Source organism: Equus asinus, chromosome 10 (assembly GCF_041296235.1).
Source record: "Equus asinus isolate D_3611 breed Donkey chromosome 10, EquAss-T2T_v2, whole genome shotgun sequence".
NCBI lineage: Eukaryota > Metazoa > Chordata > Mammalia > Perissodactyla > Equidae > Equus > Equus asinus.
Window position 1 is genome coordinate 38,589,377 of NC_091799.1, and position 20,810 is coordinate 38,610,186.

At 38.7% G+C, this 20,810-nt stretch overlaps 2 protein-coding genes and 1 pseudogene across 2 annotated transcripts; 2 read left to right on the forward strand and 1 right to left on the reverse strand.

The window, feature by feature from the left end:
* Positions 1 to 5,221: 5,221 nt before the first annotated feature.
* On the forward strand, positions 5,222 to 6,775 carry LOC106830480 (olfactory receptor 13C7-like; annotated as a pseudogene).
* Positions 6,776 to 9,869: 3,094 nt separating this feature from the next.
* LOC106830479 (olfactory receptor 13F1-like) lies at positions 9,870 to 10,829 on the forward strand. The gene has a single exon (XM_014840048.3). The coding sequence runs from the start codon at positions 9,870 to 9,872 to the stop codon at positions 10,827 to 10,829; it is 960 nt and encodes a 319-aa protein (XP_014695534.3).
* An 8,427-nt stretch (positions 10,830 to 19,256) lies between these two features.
* LOC106830478 (olfactory receptor 13C3-like) lies at positions 19,257 to 20,195 on the reverse strand. The gene has a single exon (XM_014840047.1). It carries the CDS (start codon positions 20,193 to 20,195, stop codon positions 19,257 to 19,259), a length of 939 nt encoding a protein of 312 aa, XP_014695533.1.
* Positions 20,196 to 20,810: the final 615 nt, after the last annotated feature.

The following is a 20,810-nucleotide window of genomic DNA, read 5'->3' on the forward strand; positions in this document are numbered from 1 at the left end:
TTAGGGGGAAGCAACTCTAGACTTAGGATTTGGAGGCGTAGTTTCTTCATTCACTTCTGCTTTATGATGTTTGTGACAGTATTGGAGCTTTTAGGAAAGGAAGCAGTGAGTACTAGGAACCAGAACAGGTCACCGAGATCAAGTCATGTCATCCTCATTGTCTTCTGGCACAACGTGTCAATGCTAAAAATGCTAAAAACATCTTACATCTGCCTTCAGGAGGCATCCAATAGTCTTCCGTGGTTGTCTTTGTGGACCAGATGAAGAACCAGGTCTGCATAGTCATACAGTCAGAGTTGTACTCAGAGGGCATACAGCAAATGACCACATCCAGCAGGGCTCCATCTACTCTCCCTGTGTTACCTCATCTGTGCTAAGACTTTCAACCCCTGAGTAGAAGCTGGTGAGCCCCGAATCTTTATCTCTAGCTCCAGTATTCCTCCAGGGTTTAGAGGTTTTATGGGAATCTCAAACTAACCATGTCCAATACAGAACTCACTTTCTCTCCTAAAACCTCTTCCTCAGCCAATATTCTCTCTTTGGTGATAGCACTGCCATTATCCGCCCATCACCTGACCTAGAAATTTTGATTCCTTCAGTCTCTCTGGCTACCTCATTAACTCAATCTCTAATCTTGTGTTTTTTATCTATGAAATATTTCTTGAATCTTCCTGTGTTGTCAATCCTTCTATTACTTCCCCAGTTAATGTCTCCCTCTTCACTTTCCTGAATTACTGTGACCTTCTCCTAGCTGGTCTCTCTAATGCTTTCAGTTCTTGTCCTCCACCCTCTATCTCCCCCCTACACTGTTCCCAGAAGGATCAACCTGAGATGAAAATATAATCAAGTGAGTTCTTTACTTAAACCCCTAAGTTACTGCTTGTCCCTTAGAGGAGGAAGTCCTAACTGCTCAGGATGCCCTAATGACCAACCCGATCTAGCCCTGCTTTCCTCTCCAGCAGTAGGACCTACCCTTTTATGCTCCAGTAATACTGCTTGGTGGGCCACTCCCCACTACCTGGGGGCTCTTCTCAGTTCTGTGTCTTTGTTTAGGTAGCCCCTTCTGCCCAGGATGACTCCCCACTCCCCTTCATCTGGAAAATCCCCACTCATCCATTAAGACTCAACTTGGGAGTCACCTCCTCCAGTAAGCCTACTCCCACTCCCCATACAGAACCGCTGCTCACTTCTAGGAAGCACCATACATAGACTACAACCAGCCTGGCCATACAATAGGCTTACATGTTCCCAGCCTGGATTAGGTTCCATCTGTCTGTGTTTTCATAAGAACATGTATATTATCCCTGTGCCTGCACTTACCACATTGTTTGGTAAATTAACTGTTTCTTTAGACTCCAACTGCACCTTGTTCCATGTCCACTTGTGTAAGTCTAGAATAGTGAGATCCCCAAGCCTGATCCATCAGGTCAAAGGATAAACCTCTCCCATGCACCATCCGTGTCTGTGTGGTGCCTAATCTATTTTACTGCCCTCTATATCACACGTAATATCCCAGACACTCAAAACACAATATCTTAACTGATAGACTATGAAACAGTAAATCGCATGGAGTGTATTATATAATGTTAATGAAAAGCAAGAAAATAGAAAAACTCAGTTTTAGTTTTCTGAATAATACACAAGTGCTTTTTTTTAAGTACGTTGAATAAAGTGGAGCCTAACAAAAATATCATATTTTATTGTTCTTAATGCTAATATTATTGTTATTTCAATACAAATCAAAATATACTCCAATCATAGGCTAAATAGATATAGTTAGCATTGTTTTTATGTCCTAAGAGAAATAAGTATATGACTCTAAGATGAAATAAGGACGAAAAGTTGTAGAAGTTGACAGAAAATGTTTGTATACGTGTTTTAAATCTTTTATTGTCAAGACTTTGTAATCCAGCTGTTCCTAATTCTGTGAAAAATCAACTTTGCTTTCCCATAAAAACTAATTTTCAAAAGAGGGTTCATAGATGTGAAAACTATATAAAGTCTCTATATTTAGAACCTATTCAAATTGAAAAATAAATAGAAGTTTGGAATCCATGTTACCTAATAAGGTAATTGTATTATCTACAATATCAGAAAGAAATCTTCCTACCGAAAATGGCATCTCTTTTGAGAATGGTGTATACGTGTGTGCTCATATGTGTGTCTATGTGTGGTTTTATAATTGGAATGGGAAAAGATTAATAGCATGGATGGATTTAAGCCGTCTCTCAGTTTACTAACATAACTCAGTTATTTGCTACACACAGACCTTTATTCCAATCGGTCATTTCCAATGTGTTTTGACTTCCTGCCATGAAGAGAATATATGAGCAAAGCAGAATCTCTAGCAACCATACCTGATAAAATAGTATCTGAAATGCTTTTTCTTTCTACAAAAACAGTCCACTGGCATCACACTGCATATTAGCCACTACTATAACTGAGAAAAAGATTTTAAATTGACTGTTTTTTTTTACTCCAGTGCATTTGTGTAACCCTTGGCTAAATAATCTGAGGAAGTTTTAATCTAGCTCTTATTAGTCAAAGTTACAGCAAGACAATTATTATCAGCCTGTCAGTTTTAGCTGTCAGAATAAGATGTCTCTGCTGAGAGGCTGTTGTCTTCATCCGTTTTTCTTCATCCAGCCAACTCCAGCCTCTTTTTTCCATTTACATAAACATTGTCATAGAAAGGCCCACAATCATCCTCCATCCTTCATTCTGGACTTGTTACCAGTCTTGTTTGTTACTCACAATCCCAGATACCCCTTTTCTTTGACACTACCTCATAGTTGGGAAGTGTGATTCCCTGTTCCCGTGGTCCACACTTAAGGCAGAATCCACATAGTTCACATCACAGTCATAGGTTCTTCCATCTTTTCTGTTGGTCTTTCACACTCAGAAAGTTCTCCTCTTATACTTTGTCTGAATTTGTCACATACACCATGAAAGTTTAGAAACATGCACTTGAAAGAACATCCAATTTCCCTATATTTCTTTAGTTAACTAAAACACTCAGTTTCTAGTGTCATTGGAGATCAGTTGTTGCCCAAGACAACCAATATCCTCCCACACATCGCTCAGTGCTGCTTTTGCTGCATGCCATCAGTTTTGATATACTGTGTTTTGTTTTTTTTGTCTAAAGTAGTTCCTACTTTTCTTTTTTATTTCTTCTTTGACCCAATGGTTGTTCACAAGCCTGTTATTTAATTTCCATATATTTGTGAATTTTCCAATTTTCTTCCTGCTATTGATTTCTAGTTTCATTCCTGGTGGTCAGAAAGGATACTTGGTATAGTTTTATTCATACTTAAATTTTTAAGACTTGTTTTGTGACCTAACATGTGATCTATCCTGGGGAAAGTTCCATGTGTGCTTGAAGAGAATGTATATTCTGCTGCTTTGGGGTGGAATGTTCTGTATTGGATACAAGTTATGGGAACCAAGAAGTCCCAGTCTGCTGTTTGCATGCTAGAGAACTAGGAAAGTCTGTAGTAAAATTCAGTCTGAGTCTGAAGGCCCAAGAACCAGGAGCTCTGTTGTCTGAGGGCAAGAGAAGATGGATATCCCAGCTCAAGAAGAGCAGTAATTAACTTTTAATTTACCTTTCTTGATACAGAGGGTGAGTGCCCTGAAGAGCGAGCCAGTGTGTTACTCCTCTCTACGTATGTCTGCCTCCCACTCTGCCCTGAATAAAGTAATGTTCACCAAAGCTGGTCTCTCGTAGAGTGCCTCAGGGCTCTGTGTCCATTCCTGTCCTGTGTTACACTCCAGTCAGTGACTCAGATGAGGAACTGAGCATGCACAGAGGAAAGGAAGCTAAAAGGACAGTGACTTGCTGGAGGCAGAATAAGGATCCAGAAAGAACTCTGTACATTGCTTCAAGGAACCTAATCACTATGGGGATGATACATCCTAAAACCAAAGTTTCCCCCAAAACCACTACAAAGTGCGGGCTGGGATGGAGCTCATCAGCAGCTGATAGAAAAGGACTTGGGTGCTGAATGAGCTGAGGATGACTGACCAGTAATAGATTTATAGGTTCTGGGTAATGTGTTCACAGAAATATGTTGACCAAAGAGAAGGAAAGAGAACACGAAAAGGAGCGAGGTAGCAGGCAGCAAACCTCTTCCAGTGCCTTCAGCATAATTGTATCTTGGGGATGTTATCCCAGAAGAATACAGTGTCTAAACTGCTTACAACTCATTTTCAAAACTTTAAATGACTTCAGGGACTAAAATGGTCCCCAAAAGGAAATTGAACCTTAAATTACCTTCTATAGGCAACGGTCAGTTCTTTGGAGATTGTTTCCTGGAGCACCAAGGCAAGTGGGGGTGGGGAGGCCTGGACCTTCAGGTATGGTAGGGAATGACAAGCCTCCCTCCCTACCCTGAAGGGGGGGTCCATATTCAGTGTCTGTATTTTCCACCCTTTAGGAGAGTGATCACTCTTTCATCTCATGTTTCTGATAAAGGTAAGTGAAGGTTTTGATAAAAGGACTCTGAAATTCTCATTAGCCCAAACTCATTTCTAAGAACAGATTTGATCATTCAGGGGGATAGGGCTCAAAACGGGCAGAGGGAGGTGACTTCAGTGGCATAGTAAATATTGAATACATCATAGCCCCACTGAGTGGGTCATAATACCCTGACATCCTAAGATTATTGAGGAATTGTGGACAATTCCTCTCACTATATGACATTTTATTTTTTTGATGCTATAAGAGTAACAACGTTGATTCTCTACCATATTAATGCCAAAATCAAGATATTTCTGAATATTTGGAGGACGGAATACTTGGAGGACTTGGGGAAGAGGCACTAACTTCATTTGGGGGCTACAGATGGCAGATCCTATTAGAAGGTTCAAGGAGGCAGAATTCCCTAACAATAGCAACTACTTTAAACTGAAACAAACCTCCTCAGTGAGTAGAGAGCCTGGTTTGCTCAAGTATTCCAGCTAAGGCTGGAGGACTACGATCCAGGAAGTAGTGGGTCTATGTGCTTTGCAAGGTGGTTGGCTTGGTTGGACTCTAAGCCCCTTTCCAAGCCTGGGTCTACAGTTGTCTGTCAGCATAATGATAACCAGAATTGAAGACTGGCCAATATTATGTTTTAGGAAGCCCTGAATAAGCAGGTGGCATCCACCCTGTGACTATTTCCATGACTATTTTTGCACAGCCACTGAAAGAAAAACATTTTGGGAAACATGTTTTCTAAACATGACCCATCAGTGCCCACTTCTTGGAACTGTGACCTACAGTGGAGCCAATGCATCCTTCCCTGAAAGACTGTGGATTTTCAGAGCCATGTGTGAGTGAGTCATGATGGCTGATGAATGGAGAGAGGAACACAGGATGGGATAAAGGTATGGATAAGAGGATAGCCCTGGGGCTTGGGTTGTTTATTGCAGGAGGATAACAGGAAGGTTAGAAGATGTTTCTAGGAGGGTGACATGAAGAGAGGAAAGTCTGCTAACAGCTGAAGATTGAGGGCTGATCATCGCACCAAGAGAGGAAAACATGAGGTGAACTTAGTCTCACTCTTGTGACCAAGGTTTACCAAGATAAGTCCACCATCCAGGGTACCTATCAGTAGAAATGAGTGTGTCTGATCAGGTAAATTAAATCACCACTGGGACGTTTCAAATGTGTCACATACACAAGGTGGCTTAAGTTCGTAAAGTAGATTCTTTTCTAGTCCCTTGAACTTTTCTTAGAACCATGGAGAGACCATCCATTATTAAAGCTGTTTTCCTTTCAGCAGAAAGTGCATTTCTTACTGGCAAGCCAGCACTTTAGAATTCGAGAATGTTGAGACTGACCTTCTTAATTCCTGCAGGTGAGAGAGCAGATTCACCACGGACAGATCCAATCAGACCTCCCTGGTGGTGGGGTTCATTCTCCTGTGCCTCTCAGCCTATCCAAAACTAGAGAAAATGTTCTTTGTGCTCATTCTGTCAATGTTCCTGATGATCCTACTGGGCAACGGGGTCCTCATCCTAGTGACAACCCTTGACTCCCACCTGCACATGCCCATGTACTTCTTCCTGGGGAACCTCTCCATCCTGGACATCTGCTACACAACCTCTGCAGACCCCTCATTCTTGACAGCTCCCTGACCCACAGGAAAGCCATCTCTTTCTCAGTCTGTTTTAGACAGGTATTTCTCTCCTTTGCCATTGGAGCCAGAGTGTGTGCTCCTGAGCATGATGGCATTTGATTGCTACTTGGCCATCTGCAATCCCCTTAGACACCTCATGGTCGTGAGCAAGGCTGCCTATGCGCCCATGGCTGCCAGCTCCTGCATGGCTGGTGGAGTCAACTCCTTGGTGCAGATCTCTCTAGCAGTACAATTGCCCTTCTGTGGGGGTCAACCACTTCATCTGTGAGATCCTGGTAGTTCTGAAGTTGGCCTGTGCTGGCATCTCCATCAATGTGATCAACATGGGGGTCCCAGTTCTGTTCATCTTTGTCCCCTACATGTTTATCGTTGCTACCTTCCTGAGAATTCCATCAGCAGAGGGGAAGCAAAAGGCCTTCTCCTGGTGCTCTGCCCACCTCACAGTCATGGTTATCTTCTATGGGACCATCCTCTTCATGTATGGGAAGCCTAAGAATAAGGACCCACTGGAGACAGAAAAACAGGGCCTTTCAGACAAGCTGATTTCCCTCTTCTTTGGAGAGGTGACCTCCAAGCTCGACCCCATAATCATCTACAGCCTCAAAAACAAAGATGTGAAGGCTACTGTGTGTCTGAAAAACTTAGCTGAGTGACTGTCACAGAATCCCAGATTGTCAGGACACACGATTTCTAAACTCCTTGTTGTACTCATGGGAAAGTGGTAAACTAGAATAGAGAAGGGACTTTCACAAGGTCCATGTTGTGGACCATGAGACTAGGAGTAAAATGTAAAGAGGTTTTCCCACACCACCACCCCATTGTCCTATTTAAGAACCTAGAAGGAAAGAGTCTTCACATTTCTAGAGATGTTGGCTAATTGATAGGTTTTTGCACAACCACAGTGACATCATATCATAGCTATTTTATGCTAGCAAAATTTTAGATCCTCACCAGAAGCTGCTGCATGTCCGTGATGAATCATTGATATGTGCAAAATTAAGAGACAAACACAGAACCTAGTTTTAGTAGAACTGGATTCTTGAAGTGTAGTGTTCAGCCCTATTTAGAACTGCTGATTACTATACATGGTTTGGTATTATCCTAGAGGCCTGTGTTCAGTAAGAATGAAAAATATCATCCATGCACAATGTGTTGCCCAATAGCACCATGGCAAGAATTCTCAAGTTGTAGCACCAGGAAAAGAGGGCTCTTATCTTGAACAGTGGGTTGAAAGAAGAGAGGAAGATTCTCATCGCATGTGCTGAGGTAAATGGTAGCAGACATTATTCATCACTTTCCGTATCCTCAGATTTACAAAATTTATTGATGAGTCTCAGCTAGCTTAGGAAACAAGAATAGAGATATTTACCTTAAAAAGAAGTACTAATTGGTAGGAAAAATATTGAGTTGAAGAAATGAGTCCTGAGTATGGGATACAACTTTTGGCTATGAGTTTTCTTGTTTACCTCAGACAAGTCATAAATCCCTCTAAGCATCTCTCAATTTAAAATGAGAAGGTTGGATCAGAAGTTCTCTGAGTTCATACTGGCCCTGATATTCTGGAAAAGAAGGAGTGGAATGTGTTGGAAAACATTTAATTATCTTAGCACCAGAATCAGTAATTTTCTTAGAAAAAGAGAAACTATCTACATAAAATGACTTGGGATAGGTGAGACTCCGACAAAAGGTAAGGGAAAGGTGGGGATTCAATCTGCCTGAGAAAAGGAGAAGACTTCAGAGTTTTGTTTCTGAAAGGGAGGACAAGAGAGTGGCGAAGAGAGAAGAGAAAGGGGAGGGCATGAGGGGAGCGAGAGCTAGAGCAAGGAAACTGGGTGCTGGGTGGGAAAGACCACTAGAGAAACCTTCAGTGGAAGTGGTGGTGTGTGCTGACCAAAACAGACTTTGGTAATCAGAAACATCCAACTTTTACCTTTCTGGAATAATCAGTAAAGTGTTTCACACTCACCCACGGATTGGAGGTTGAAATTTTAATAGATTATGAAGAAGGTGCGAAGATTGTTATCTGAGTCAATGTGGGCCAGCACAGGAGCAGCATACAGGCAATTATGGTTCTGGAAAGCAGGGAGACCAGGAAATCACAAATGCTTTGAGATTCTCTGAAATATTAGAGAGCCATGGAATGGGGATGGTGGAGGGAGAATTTAAAACAAGCGAATCTAGATCTTTGAGATCAGCACAAGATATGAATTATCATCCTCCTTGAGTAGACTGGACAACCAAGTTTGGAAGAGGCCAAGTGATTTGCCTAATTTTGCACAGCAGTTAAGTAGCATGGTTGGATTTGGAGTCCAAGTCTCACACTCTGAGAACAGTGCTGTAATTCCCTACAGAGGATGATTGCTTGGGAAGCATTTCTACCTTCCTAAGAGTATGAGTGGCCAATTTCTTTTTCCCACTCTCACTCTACATCAAATATTTAAAGCTGAGACATAAGTTGACACAGAGAACTATAGTGAAGATGTACTTATTTTTAACGTGTATCAAAAACTTACCATGTTCAAGGCAGTAATGTATTATTAAAAATCCGAAATGTGAGTTATTACTTTGCTAGTATTGTGGGGAACAAACAAGCTCTTGAGAAGTTCACAGTCCAGTGGAGGGAGCAATAGGCATGTGCACAAATGGCTGTAGCTCAGTGTGATATACTTGAATAACATAAGTATGTACAAAGAATGAAGTTGCAGTTAAGACTTTGGCATACAGTTCTGATGACTGGATAAAATATTCACTAAAGACAAGATTAGAATTGGGAAGGAAGGGCACTCCAGGTAGATAAACTGTAGACTAAAGACATAAAAATATAAAATGGCATGGTAAGTATGAGCAACCACAAGCTGGTGGTTGTTTCAGACCAGAAGGTGGAGGTGGAGTATTGGGAGAGGAGGCTAGAGAGGCAGGCAACAACGAAAATGTGAGGTGTGTGTATTTGTAATTGATTTCATTTGAACTTTGTCTGATAGGACAGTGGTTTTAAACGTCTCCATATGTGATCGATTGTCAGTTATATTGCAAGTAATTTGATTTACATCATAAAATACTTACCTTTGAAAATGATTTCCTTGCTAAGGAAGTATTTCTTCCTGAGAAAGCATCTTGAAATTTCAAGAATTTTCCATATTCAAAAATGCCTTCTTGGAGACAGAAAGCAGGTAGTGTTGTAGTAATTGGACTCTTGTCTATCTTCTATTTATGATCCTTACTGTGCAGAATATTCATCTGTTATATTACATAATTTGCAGCTTTATGAATTACAACGACATCCTTTCTTGTTGCAACTTTTACAAAAACCTTTTCTTTGCCCAGCAAATCTTCTCTGGCCCTCAAGTAGAGTAGATCTGATGCATTTTTTTTATTGAGCTGTCTTAAAATGTCTCACTGAGCAGTGCCAGCAACACAGAGTTGGATTCTTACTTTGTGTTTGTCTAACACCCTGGGGCATACTTATATCACATTATTATAATTGTTTATTACTTGACTGGGTCTAGTATTTTATTGCGAGTTGCCTGGGAGCTGCTTTTATGTGATTCAGCTCTAGATCTTCAGTGACTTATAGTGTATTCAATAAATGTTGGATGTATGAATGAATAATTAATATGGTATTGCCAGGATAATAATCCTTTTGAGTATTCCTAATGAAAATCTCTTGAGAGTTGGTAGGGTTTAAACTTTTAAATATCTATAATGTATGCTTTTATTCACTACTACAGAAGAACAAGAAGGAACAAAATGGTCAAGACAAATGTTACAGTCATTTCAAATTTTATTTTTCTGGGATTTTCCTACTACCCCAAAGTGGACATAGCCATATTTGTGCTGTGCTTGCTGATGTACTTGATCACCTTGCTGGGTAATATGATTCTGATCTCCATCACCATCCTGGATTCCCACCTACACACACCCATGTACTTCTTCCTCAGCAACCTCTCCATTCTGGACATCTGGTACACCTCTTCTGCTCTCACTCCAATGCTGGTAAACTTTGTTTCAGGGAAAAATACCATCTCATTCTCAGGATGTGCCACTCAGATGTACTTCTCTCTGGCCATGGGCTCCACTGAGTGTGTGCTCCTGTCCGTGATGGCGTATGACAGGTATGTTGCCATCTGCAACCCCCTGAGATACCCCATCATCATGAACAAGAGGGTTTGTGTGCAGATTGCAGCTGGCACCTGGGTGACAGGCTGCCTCACTGCCCTTGTGGGAACTATGTCTGTGCTGCATCAGTCTCTCTGTGGAAACAGCATCATCAATCATTTCACCTGTGAAATTCTGGCTGTCTTGAAACTAGTTTGTTCAGACACTTCCAAGGTGCAGTTAATCATGCTGGTGATCAGCATACTTCTTCTTCCTATGCCGATGCTCTTCATTTGTCTCTCTTATGCATTCATTCTGTCCAACATCCTAAGAATTGGTTCAGTGGATGGTCGAAGCAAAGCCTTTTCAACGTGTGCAGCCCACCTGACTGTGGTGATTTTGTTCTATGGGACAGCTCTCTCCATGTACCTGAAGCCCTCGGCTGTAGATTCACAGGAAATAGACAAATTTATGGCTTTTGTATATGCCGGATTAACCCCCATGTTGAATCCTATCATTTATAGTCTACGTAACAAAGAGGTGAAAGCGGCTGTGAAAAAATTACTGATTAGGCACCCTCTTCGTGCTCTCTTAATCCCTAGTAGCAAATAACATCAATAAACATTTATCTAAGGGATGTTTAGTGGTGAGTATTCACTAGAACTTTGGGATCACGGAGGAAGACACTCATTCTAAATGAAATGTGTGATTTCTTACTTCTCTTCCTTGAATGACCGCTGAAACTCTCAAATAATATAGATATGTCTTACATAATCATATCTGAAACCTTATGCAAATAAGTCTCGTGATGAAAATTTTCATTTTTCTTTTGGGTTATACTGTGTCAATATAACCTTAAGCATTTTTAGTGTATTTTTAAGTATTTACAATTGCGTACATGTAGTATATGAAGATAACTCCGGTAGACTTTTTAGCTAATTTATGATTACACTCTGTTTCAAGGTGAATTGTGTCACTCCAAAACTCTCGTGTTGAAGCTCTAACCCCCTAGTACCTCAGAATATGTCAGTATTTGGAGATATGGCCTTTAAGGAGGTGAACAAGTTAAAATGATGCTGTTAGTGTGGGCCATCATACAATCTGAGTTGTGTCATGATAAGAAGAGGAAATTTGGACACACTAGGTACAATAGGGATGCTCACACAAGGAGGAAATTACAGAGGCAGAAAGCGGCTGTTTGAAATTCAAAGAGAGACCTCAGAAGAAATCCAAACTGAAAACACTGTAATCTTGGACTTCTAGCCTCTGGAACTGCAAGCAAATAAATTTTTGTTGTTTGACCCACTCAATCTGTGGTATTTTGTTATGGCAGCCTTTGCAAACTAATACCATCTCTTTTTCTGCATAGCTCTATTTAATAGGAATAATAATATATTCTTTAAATGTGTGACTGTGTTTTACATGTGTGGACATATTTGTGCATGCAGATAGATGTGTGTGATGTGAATGTCTATGTACAAATGCAAAAGATCAGCACAAATATATCCTGAATAGAAGTGGGGTGGAGGAGAGTCAGTCAGGAAAAAAAATCAGGGTTTAGTAACATGTTGTTGATCTTAGGATGCTGACATTATCTTGTAAACCTGAGGAAGCTACAGTGTGTTTCAGTGAAACCACTAGTGCCCTTTGTTACTATGCTTTTCTCTGACACCTGGTTCCTTAAATTCAAGGGTAGAAATGAACCTGTTGCACTTAGAAAGATGACGTGATATGTATATTACAGAATTTATAATACTTTAAAACCACTAAATTGGTATAAAATATTGAAATATATTTTATCAACCTTATTAAATAAACCAAAATATACAAGAAGTTTAAAAATGTACACCCAGCAGCTTTCATAGTGTCTGTATATCCCCTCTTGACCAGATGACTAAACATGAAGTCGATGTGCAAAGCTTATTTTCTCTTTGTCATGGAGTTGTCACCAGAGTCAATAGAATTGTTGTGATAGCTTGAATCCTGGTTGAGGGTTATCCATTGGTGTAGAAGAGAGAGACAGAGGTAGTTCTTGGATTAACTTTAGGGCAATATGAGAAAATCATACCAAAGATTTATTTAGTCTGTCCAAACGGTGAAAACCTCATCAAGAAATAGTTAGACTGGGGTCAATGGATTGACCAATCATTATCCAATGATAATCCTTGAAATCAATGATCTATGGCCACTGGAAGAGTAATAAAAGTGAGATAGAATGGAGATAATAGAAAGAAGAAGAAGAATATATATAGGTAACAGCTAACACAGTGATAGGACTTAAGGCAATTATGAGTTCCAACTAGTCGTGTTCACTTATTCTACCCTCATTCAAAGATTTGACTTTCACTGCCTGCATAAGGGCAGGGTGAAACTGATCCATGGATGAGGAGGGAGAAAGTATTCAAGAGTCACAAGCCTTTATTTTTATAGAGTCTTCCTAAGTTTGTATTCCTTTTAAAATTTTCTGTTATCTTGCCTTGGGCTTATTATCTCCAAGTGGGTACTTTTCTGCAACTGACTTCAACAAATATCTAAAAGCTCATGATGGTGCCTTCACTTCATGAAGACCTAGTAGGGCTTTGATAGGATCATGGGCATTAGTGTTGTGGTTTGCTCTGCCTGATTTTAGTCAACTTCAGTAGCACAGACACTAGATCAGCATGGATCTCTCATTCTTTTATGGCCTACGACTAGTCTTTTTTATATTTCATAATTAGTTATTTTAGTAAATTTAATAACAGGATGGGTTTGGCATACTTATTACTTTCTAAATACAATAAAAAGGAGATATTGGAAGTCAAGGTTAATGGTATATTCCATATAAGAAATAATCAATATCTTTTAAAGTCTACACTTAGAATGCCTCTGTATTGAAGAAGAAATAGAGACATATCATGACAAATAAAAAGGTTTGTGAACAAAGTGAGGAGCAATGTTCAGACGGTAATGGATATTAATTCAAAACATCCTGTTCGTTATCCTTTCCACTGAACCCTCATTAGCACAATAAAATAAAATATATAACAGCCTCCTTCTGAATTAAAATCACAAAGCATATTATTCTATCTAATGTTCTACATACTTCTTTTGAAGAAAGAAAAATTTGTGGAAATTTGAGGAAAAAAATTTGTGGAAAAATTAACAGTGTTAATACTTGTCAATTTAGATATTGGTGCAGCAAGAGTAGTAATGTGGTGTTGTGGAAAATCCTGGGCTTTACAACCAAAGAACTCAGGATTGAATTCTTACTTCTCCGCTTCCTAGCTGTGTGACCTGGAAAACCAAAGTTGACCTCTTTGTGCTTTGGTTACTTCCTTTGGAAGACGGATACAGCAATATCTACATCATGAGATTGTTGTGACAATCACATGAGAAAATAAATTCAAAACCAGCAATCAATTGCTACTAACTTTTGTTATTAAAAAGCAAGAGAAGGGAGAGATCCTTTCAGGACTATTGATTATCATTCATTTAGAAGAGAAAATTGAAAAGGTTCGAGGAGGCCAGATTGTCAAGAATCTTGTAATACTGGGCTTTATTCTGTAGAAAATGGAAAGTCAGTGAAGATTTTCTCACACTCTTATGATGTGATCAGGTTAAGCCATTAGGCTAGAAAGAATGTTCTTGTGATAGTATGAAGGATTGATCGAGAATGGGAGATGACTTAGAGGTCCATTGCAACAGTGCCCACAGAGGCAACGAAGACTTCAACAGAAAGCAATAGGATCAAGAAGGTAGGATGAATATGGGAATTAGAGGGTTACAGGATTGGATTTGAGGATCTCTCAGATATAGACAGATAGTTATCAAAGATGATTCCATTAGTCTAAGTAAAGAACTTACAAGACAGTCATTGATTGGATGAGAGGAGAAGCTTAAGGATGATGACTTCACAAAGATAAGGGTGTAAGTTGGTTGACTGATTTACTAAGTGTGGAGGGTCAGACTTCCACGTGAAGACAGACCAGTGAAGTCCAAGAGAGAAATCAAAACTACAGCTATGCATTGGAAAGTCCTCTGTACAGAGGTGAAAATTGAGCCCTAGGTGTGGATGATATTGTCTAGGGAGAAATTTAAGACAAATGTCTATATAATGGTTGGATATGTTTTCCTATAATTGGTCCAAGCTGTGGTGTAGGGGAAAGAATATAGCACTTGGAATCTGGAGTAAAGAATTCTAATTTGGTTTTTCTATATAAGCTGAATGATCTTAGGCAATTTCTTAAACATCCTGGCCTAATTTCCTCTTCTATGTTTATAGAATAATTTATTTAATATATTTCTAGTAATTATTTTAAAGTTCTTGCTTGCAAATTCCAAAAGACCACCTGTCAATCAACTAGAGTGATGGGCTTATCACTTTGATACACTCAGTTTTTTAAATTTAATTATTTTATTGAGGTCATAGTGGTTTATAACATTGTATAATTTCAGGTATACATTATTATATATCAGTTTCTGTATAGACTGCATCGTGCTCACCCCAATACTCTAGCTTCTATCTGTCACCATACATATGTCCCCCTTTACTCCTTTCACTCTCCTGACCACCCCTTCCTTTCCCATAATTACTAATCTGTTCTCCTTATCCATGTGTTTATTAATGTTCCATGTATGACTGAAATCATATGGTGTTTGACTTTCTCTGTCTGGCTTATTTCACTTAACATAATACTCTCTAGGTCCATCAGTGTTGTTGCAAATGACACAATTTTGTCTTTTTTATGACTGAATAGTATTCCATTGTTTATGTATGCCACATCTTCTTTATCCATTCAGCAGTTGATGGACACTTGGGTTGCTTCCACTTTTTGGCTATTGTGAATAATGCTGCAATGAACATAGGGGTACATATATCTCTTTGAATTGTTGATTTCATGTTATTTGGATAAATATTCATTAATGAGATAGCTGGATCATATGATACTTTTCTTTTTAATTTTTTGAGAAATCTCCATACTGTTTTCCATAGTAGCTGTACCAGTTTACATTCCCACCAGAGGTTGATACACTTAGTTTATGATCTTTTTTTCTGGCTAGACTCTCACTTCAGTTAGTTTTAATTTACTTGTTATTTCAAAAATATTGACAAACATTTATTAGGGTATTGCAAGGCTAGGGCTATGACCTGGCAGTACTTAGGGATACAAGCTTAAGATATCCCAAGGTCTCTCTCTCTCTCTCCCTCTCTTTCTTTTGTGCTTCCAGCTTTACTCCATAGCCACCCACACTGGAATATGCTAAAATAATTCCTTTTGATGGAAAAAGATAGGTGGGGAGGATTTAAATTTCTTCTTATGACCAAGATGGGGTAATGGGGATCAGATTTGCCTTTCTACCTGAAACAATAAAAATAAAACAGAAGAAATATCTGAAAAACACATTTTTATATACTGACATTAAGCAACATAGAACAATGATCCCTGAGAGAAGAGAAAGAAATTAAGTGAGTCCTATAATTTTCCAAGCTTACTTCCAGGTAAGAAGATAGAGAGAGGGAACAATGTGGAGTCTCCATGACTTTAGAGGATGTAGTTGAAAGGCCAGGAAAAAAAGGAAACTAGTTTTTGAGAACAGAATATCAAAGAGGAAGAAGTTGCGGTGAAAAAGAGCTCTAGAGATCTAAGGGGATGCCCCTTGAGTCTTCAACTGAGTATTGATCAGTGCAGGTGTGTGAGGAAACTAACTGGGCCTGGGAAAGAATCACTCAAGAGGACTAGAGGGAACGATTTTCAGAACTCACCCAAGGCTTGGAATAAAGTTAGCAAATGTACAACTTAAAAATTCACATTGTACAACCTAAATAGATACATTTTTTGTTAATCATACTTCAATAAAACTGAAAAAAGAAAGCGTATTAAAAAAAACAGACACAGATATGACACTGATAGAATTGCTAGACAAGGCATTAAAATTATTCTAACTATATTTTATATAGTCAAGAAGGTTGAGAAAAACTCAAGCATGTCATTTGAGATATAGAAAAGTATATTTAGAAATAAAGGTAATATTTTAAAAAGACAAAATCTAAGATCTAGAAATGAAGGATAAATTTAATATGAATGTACCCACTGTATTTTGGATAGAATTAAAATAATTGGCCACTGCAGAAGAAAAGATTGCTGAACTTGGAACCAGAGCAACAGTAACTCTTCAAAATGAAGCACAGAGAGAAAAAAAGACTGAAAAAAAGTGAACTGACCATTAATTGCTGTGAGACAACTTTAAGTTGTGTGACATACATGTAATCGGAGTCGAAAAAGGAGAAAGCATAGGCAGGATAATATTTAAAGAAATAGTGGATAGAAATTTTCTAAATTTGAGAAAAAAATATACGACACAAAAAGTTCAATAACCGAAAGAATAACAAACAGGAACAAAACCACACCAAGGCACATCACATGAAGTTGTTTAAAACCAGGAAAAAAAAGATATGTCCCTGAGAGAGAGCTTTGTTCTTCTCTAAAATGACAGGACTTCCCCTTGGACTCTGCAAGCCAGAGACAATGGAGCAGCATCATTAAAGTACTGAAAGAAAAAACTGTCAATCTAGAATTCTATACTCAATGTACACAGCTTTCAAAATCAACATTTTTCCCTTCACCATTTCTAGAATCAGCCCTGGTGCCTTTTTAGTGGAAAACTGCATTTAGAAATCAAGATTGGGTACTAGATGTACAATTACTATTAGCAAATCACTGCTCCCAGGCCCTCTAAGTGCATATATGGGCATACATATAAATGTATGATTTTATATGTACATGTGGATGTGTATGTATACACACGCATTTACAAACATTTATGTCCATATTAATTTCTATACATATACCTACATCTAGCCATCATCTCTCTGTTTATCTTTATATATGTATATCGCTCCATGTATCTTTATATATTGACAACCATGAGTTCACACTATCTCCAATTCTAATCCAACACCATAGGTTTTGTTCTACTTTTCACCCTTTCCATATTTGTAACTCCTTCTCTGACAGTGTGAAACCTGGCTCTCATTATACCCAAGATTTTAACCTGTTATTTGTTTTATCTCCTGTATGTAAATATTTCTTTTGCTTCACATTATCCTCTATCACCCCACTGTCCATATACTAACATCCTTTTTAAGTTACTTAAGATCTGACACTTCAGTCAAAGCCATCCCACTTCAAGGATGCATGCTTCAGCCTGATCTGGTGCTGACAGACTTGACCATTTTCCCCTCCTCAGGTGTGCCCTTCTCACTCCATTTAGGTCTTTCTTCATGGACTCCCTCTACACCCCTCTCAGGTTTCGACATCCATGATCTGAATCACTCCCCTGTGGAAGCCTTCCTCACCTATTCAGTCTCTGACAATTCATGCCTGGCCACCTGCCCCACTCCTTACCCTGGCAAGTTGACACTTTCCTTACCCTATTGTGTTCTAATATGTCTTGCTGGGTGCCTTCCTTTGCATGCAATCCTCAACCAGGTGCTGGCATCCACACCCCTCTCTTGTATGTATGCTTTATTCATCCCACTTGGCCTCTGACGACCTGAGCTGAGCCATTCCCTGTGTAGATGTCTTTTTCATTCTGCTTGGGTTCTGGCAACATGAACTGGGCCCCCCTTCCACATTAACATTTCATTTACTCTGATCAGGTTCCAAAACATCATGCTGGCCAGAACAAGCAAGGATGCCTTCCTGAAAACTATAGGGTTACTAAAACCTTTGCTGGATGGCCCTTGAATGTGGATGCTCTCCTATCCAGTTCAGGCTATGATAACGTAAAGGATGCTCAACTATATATCATACAATTATATACGATATGATATTATGTAAAAAATGCAACTATATATAATTACTCACTAGCAATTTCAAGGGGATTTTTCTAAAAGGAAAATACTTAAAATGAGACTATTGCTTCTGAAAGAATGAAATTGTCAGTGTTCTTTAAGAACGATTTACACAATTCATACATTTTTCTCAGCAAGTGCTTATTAGAGAATAATATACATTGATATGATTTCTGTCTTATCTAGCTCAAATGAGCTCTTCAGTATACTTTCTTCAATCTTTAATCTGCCCTTATTTTTCCATACATTTAAAATTAGCTGATACTTTACAAAAGCTTTTAGATTTGTCATTTAGTATATGAAATAATATATAAGTCCAAGTTCTCCTATATCACTTTATTACTTCAAGTACTCAGAATATATTTTACTATCCTTTAAAAATTTTAAGTAATTAATTCAGCATTTTATTACTGTTATTACTGCCTACTGTTTTAATTAATTTGACATTACTTCATGCAGAGTTCTGCCATTGGGGAGATATCAGAAGCTAACAAATGATTATAATATAAAAGGAAAAGTGGTATAATGGAGATAAATTTGAAGTCAGCATAGAGGAGGGAGTAACTAATTCTGGGTAAATTTTGGAATGATTTGCAGAAGAAATAACACTTGAATTGTTTTTAATGAGGTTCAGGATGTCACCGGAGAAGGAGAAATGTGATGATGGGAGTGAAGAGGCATATCCTATTGTCCTAAGGTGTGAAGGAACACGATATAATTGGATAACTATATAGTGAATGGAGCACAGCATGTGCACAGAGGCAGGGGGAAGATGGAGATGGGAAGAAGTAGGGGAAATATTTACCTGCAAATTAGGTTGGAGACAGATCAAATCCCGGGTGTAAAAAAATCAATAATAAACGGAAAAACGAATTCAAATAGGTCTCTCAAAAAGGGGACTGACAAATATGTGTTTTCCTTGTTAAGTAGAAATATGCACAGGATTTTCTTGGAAAAGCTTAATTTCAAATTTTTTCTTGTTTCTAAAAATTTACTCTCACCTCCTAGACCAACTGTCCCTACATTTTTATAACAGTCATTTTCATAAAAATATAAAGTTAGATTATCATCTTGAAATTTCTTTCAAACTCTTAAATTCTGCAGTTCTACATATAGCTTTTATTTCTTTGGTTCTCTTTATATTAAAAATCTTTGCCTCTGATATATGAGCTTATTCTGTGCATGAACTCACATATGTAAGTTTCTCATCCTTTCCTCCAGAACCAGTATCTAGTCATCAATTTTCTCATAGCTCCGTGCACCTCCGTATTCCTCAGGCTATAGATGATAGGATTGAGCATGGGTGTGACTACTCCATAGAACAGGGCAATCAATTTGTCGAAAGCGGAGTCTTTGGACTTTGGCTTCATATACATGAAGAGGATTGTCCCATAAAACACAGTCACCACTGTTATGTGGGCTGAGCAGGTTGAAAAGGCCTTTTTTCTTCCTTCTGCTGAATTGATTCTTAGCACGGTAGAAAGGATGAAAATGTAGGAGATACAAATCAACAGTAATGGAGAAAACAAAAATATTACATTTCCCAACATTAGAGTAATCTCATTCAAGGAAATATCTGCACATGCCAGCTTGATAAAGGCCAATATTTCACAAACAAAATGATTAATGACATTTTTTCCACAGAAAGGCAACTGTACTGCAAGAATAGTTTGTGTCAATGAGTTGAGAAAGCCCAATCCCCATGAGAGAGATGCCATTTGAATGCAAAGGGCCCTGCTCATGATGATGGGGTATCTCAGAGGGTTGCAGATGGCCACGTAACGGTCATATGCCATCACTGGTAGGAGCACACACTCTGTGGATGCCATTGTGAAGGAGACAGACATCTGAACAACACATCTAGTGAAGGAGATGGTTTTTTTCTCAGATAGCAAGTGTATCAGCAACGTGGGGATATAAGAGGATGTGTAGCAAATGTCTAGGAAGGAAAGATTACCAAGGAAGAAGTACATGGGTGTGTGGAGGTGGGAATCCAGGAGAGTTAGGGTGATCAAGGTGCTGTTCCCCAGGAGGATGACAAGATACGTCACCGAACACATCACAAAAAGGAGCTTTTCAGCTCTAGGGTACTCAGAAAGTCCCTGCAGAATGAACTCAATGTCTGTCCAGTTGGTCCTTTCCATTTACTTTTTTATACCTGGAGTGATTCTAAACAGAAAACTGTGTGTTAGTTAAAGGATTCTGTTCAGTATTATCACATGAAGAAAGTGATCACTGGAGTAGGAGGTGCAACAAGTATGTCAGCACTAGCTGGAGTGGTGGTCACAGCTATGAGTTTAGCTTTTTGAATTCCTCTTCTTGCTCATGAGGCAGGGCATTGAAGACAAGTATAGTTACATTGGCAGTTTATTGAAATACAGGCTTCTGTATTCCATTTCCTGAGATTATGATGCACAAGCTCTGAGGCAGGGAAGAGTTATTTGCATTTTTAATAAGCATCTGTTATTTCCAATTCAGTTGACCCACAGAGCCCACTTTGAATCTCATTATTTTGGAGACAGAGTGCTTAATCTGTTTAAAATAATCTATTTGTTTTTATACAATGCCAATTATTAGCAATATCATTAATTTAGGGCTTTATAACTTACAAATATGTTCACACATATCACTCATTTCGTATTCTCTATAATCCTCTGAAGAAAATGAACTTCTTAAATGTAAAATATATGTAGAAACATATTTTGTGGGGGACCTACTATTCAAATGTGCTTTTTCTGACTTTAAGTCCCTTCTTTTTA